General features: G+C 45.0%; 1 protein-coding gene across 1 annotated transcript; it reads right to left on the bottom strand.

Annotated features, from left to right (window-relative positions):
• Positions 1 to 327: 327 nt before the first annotated feature.
• Positions 328 to 2,630, bottom strand: LOC108491876 (fibronectin type III and SPRY domain-containing protein 2-like). The gene is made up of 3 exons (XM_017803675.1): positions 2,482 to 2,630; positions 2,307 to 2,402; positions 328 to 1,249 (listed from the first exon to the last, which is right to left on the bottom strand). The coding sequence occupies exons 2-3, from the start codon at positions 2,382 to 2,384 to the stop codon at positions 995 to 997; spliced, it is 333 nt and encodes a 110-aa protein (XP_017659164.1). The 5' UTR covers positions 2,385 to 2,402; positions 2,482 to 2,630; the 3' UTR covers positions 328 to 994.
• Positions 2,631 to 2,638: the final 8 nt, after the last annotated feature.

Genomic DNA, 2,638 nt, shown 5'->3' with positions numbered 1-2,638 from the left:
TTGTCTGAAGTGCCAAAAGATTCTTCACAAAAAAAACTCAAAAACAGCTGGGGAAAAGAACTGATTGAAATGATCTGCACCAGAGGGAATATGAGCAGTGCATGTAGCTGGAAGACAGATGTACAGTCCCTGGAGAAACCTAAGCAGCTGAGAGCTCGTGACCAACAGGTATTCACTTCTTGGTGAATAATGGTTCTTAGGGGTGATGTAAAACTGTTTACAAGCTAAGGAGAAAAGAAGGTTATTCCAGGGATTCAAAGGAATGGGAAAAGTCAGCTCATGCGAAGAACTCAGGAGGTTGAAGTGCCATAGCAAACTGATCCACTGGAGCAGACTGGAGGTGTTCAGGAGATTGGTTTGTTGTCCAGTTCATAAGTTACTGTGGCTGTGCTACAGAAATGCTCCCATCCACCTGAGTCACAAGACAGCTCAAGTTAGAGCAATCACTCATCAGCAGTGAAAATTCTCTTTTTTTCCCCAATTATTTTTCTACCTGCCAAAGCAAAATAACTTCATGACACCATCTCAAGAGAGGGATGCATCCATCGCTTTGCAGGAGCTCCTGATGTATTTAGTTTGGAGCCTCCTGTTCAGCTGAACTTTCCAAAAAAATGAGGAAGAAAAAGAAACCTTCTCCAAAGTGATTGCATCAGCCTGCCTGCTCTGAGCCCAGAACAGAGCAAGAGAGCTGAGCCTGCAAGAGGCAGTGAACACTAAGTGCTTCCAGAGTTTCCTGAGATAAGCATTCTAGGGAGATGTCTTCCCTCTGAACCCCAGTGTGACTCACAAATCAATGAGCACCCAAATTACAAACTTCTGCTTCTGCATTTTGCCCCAGTTGTGTTGCCCTACTAAGTTGATGCCACCATGGCAAGAACCTGGAGCACTGACAGCAGCATGGACTGAGCACCCCGAATGCTCTCCAGAATAAAACCGCTTGGAACTTCCTGGCTGGGGACTACTTGCAAGCAGCAAAAAGCACTTAGGAGGGGCCTTAACAGTTAAAGTTCTTTACCTTCATAAATTCAGCTTTGTCATTTTCCAGGAAAAGTTCATGGGTTTTGTCTGTCAGTTCTTTGCAGGTGTCAAGAAGTTTCCCAGAACTGACCAGCTGCTCATATAGAGCTTCCAGCTTCTGCCTCTTCTCTTCCCCCAGTGCTTCCAGCTGTTCTTCGTACTTTTGAGCAAGCACTTGTACTGCGTCGTTGTAATGCACCTCAAAGTTCTGCTCCTGCCTCCCAAAATTTTCCTGCAAGGCATTTGGGGGTTTGTATCTTGGCATCAAGCCTGATCCATAGGTCATCCAGAGAAAACTCCAAGTCTGCTTAAAATTCTCCTTACTAGGGAGGCAACGTCGCGATTTAATTCACAAAGCCAGGACACAGTGCCAGTACACAGAAGATGGAATTTGACTAATTTGCATTTTAGGGGAATGCATTCTGATCATTCACTCAACTGAGGTACAAAAGAATGTTGGATTTTGTTCCAGACATAAGAGCAACAGAGTTATAAAAAAAAGTAAGATGCAAGGCAACCTAAGCCCAGGGAGCACAACTAGGTTATATCCTAGCTGTAATCTCACAAGCGTTTCCACCAACAAGCACATCCTTCCATGAGAGAAACCATGGCAACCCAGTGGGATCCATGGATTTGTGCTGGGGGAGCTGAGCAGCTAATGCTGATATCCTTGCTAGCTGCTGGAGAAAGCATTAGGAAGGAAAATTTAAGGAGCAGGCAAGGCTTTATTGCCAGCAGCCACCCACTGCTCGTGCACCAATGTCCTCCTGTGCCACATGGAGCAAAGACCATAGGTGCCTTGAGTCATTGCTTCAGTTTGACTTGCTGCCAGCTGACCCCCTTCCCCTGGGGCCAAGCTGACAGCAGCCGAGCAGGAGCACAACCCTTGAAGTCATCAGCTTGATGCAGCTGGTCCAGGGGTTTGCCTGTGTCTGACACTTCTGTGAATGAAACCGAGGGAACACAAGGGGTGCAGTCAGGATGGACTAGCTAGATCACAGGTCTTTGGCCATTTAAAACTAAGATAACCTGAGAGGGGAGGGGGGGCACTTCATTTCTGAATGCAAATTTCTATGCAAATGCTAAATATGGTTTTATTAGTCCACATAAAGAATTCATTAGGATTAGTTTTTCTGAGTACTTCAATCTAGGCGAATCCCAAGGTAACTCTGTGCTCTGTTACTATAATTACTCACTTCATCAACAACTGAACACTATGAGTGTCAATATGACTGTCAAAATTGTTTAACACCAGTACCATAAAGTTAGCCCAAGAAAAAATGCCTTACCTCTACAGTGAGGAAGATTTCCTCCAAATGACTGGCAACATTTTCCATCTGAGCAATCTGTTCTTCTAACTTGCACATGTTTTTATGAATCTCTTCCTACAAAACACCCAGTGTGATTCTTATTATGTCTGAACAGTGGTTTAGAGGCACCCCAGTACACCTGTATTACTCTCACCTTTTCACTTTCCAAGGCATTGGGCAGTTGAGTCACCTCATGATCCTTGTGCTCACCAAATAGTTTGTCAAAAGCTCGGATTGGTATCTTGCAGGTAGAACAAAAAACATTCGCCACTTCCTCCTCTTCCTCCTCCTCCTGCTCCTCACTGACAGCC

This window comes from Lepidothrix coronata, unplaced genomic scaffold, assembly GCF_001604755.1.
Source record: "Lepidothrix coronata isolate B3197 unplaced genomic scaffold, Lepidothrix_coronata-1.0 Scaffold2224, whole genome shotgun sequence".
NCBI classification, from domain to species: Eukaryota; Metazoa; Chordata; class Aves; order Passeriformes; family Pipridae; genus Lepidothrix; species Lepidothrix coronata.
Note: the sequence above shows the minus strand (reverse complement) of the source record. Positions and strands in the feature narration are given on the sequence as shown.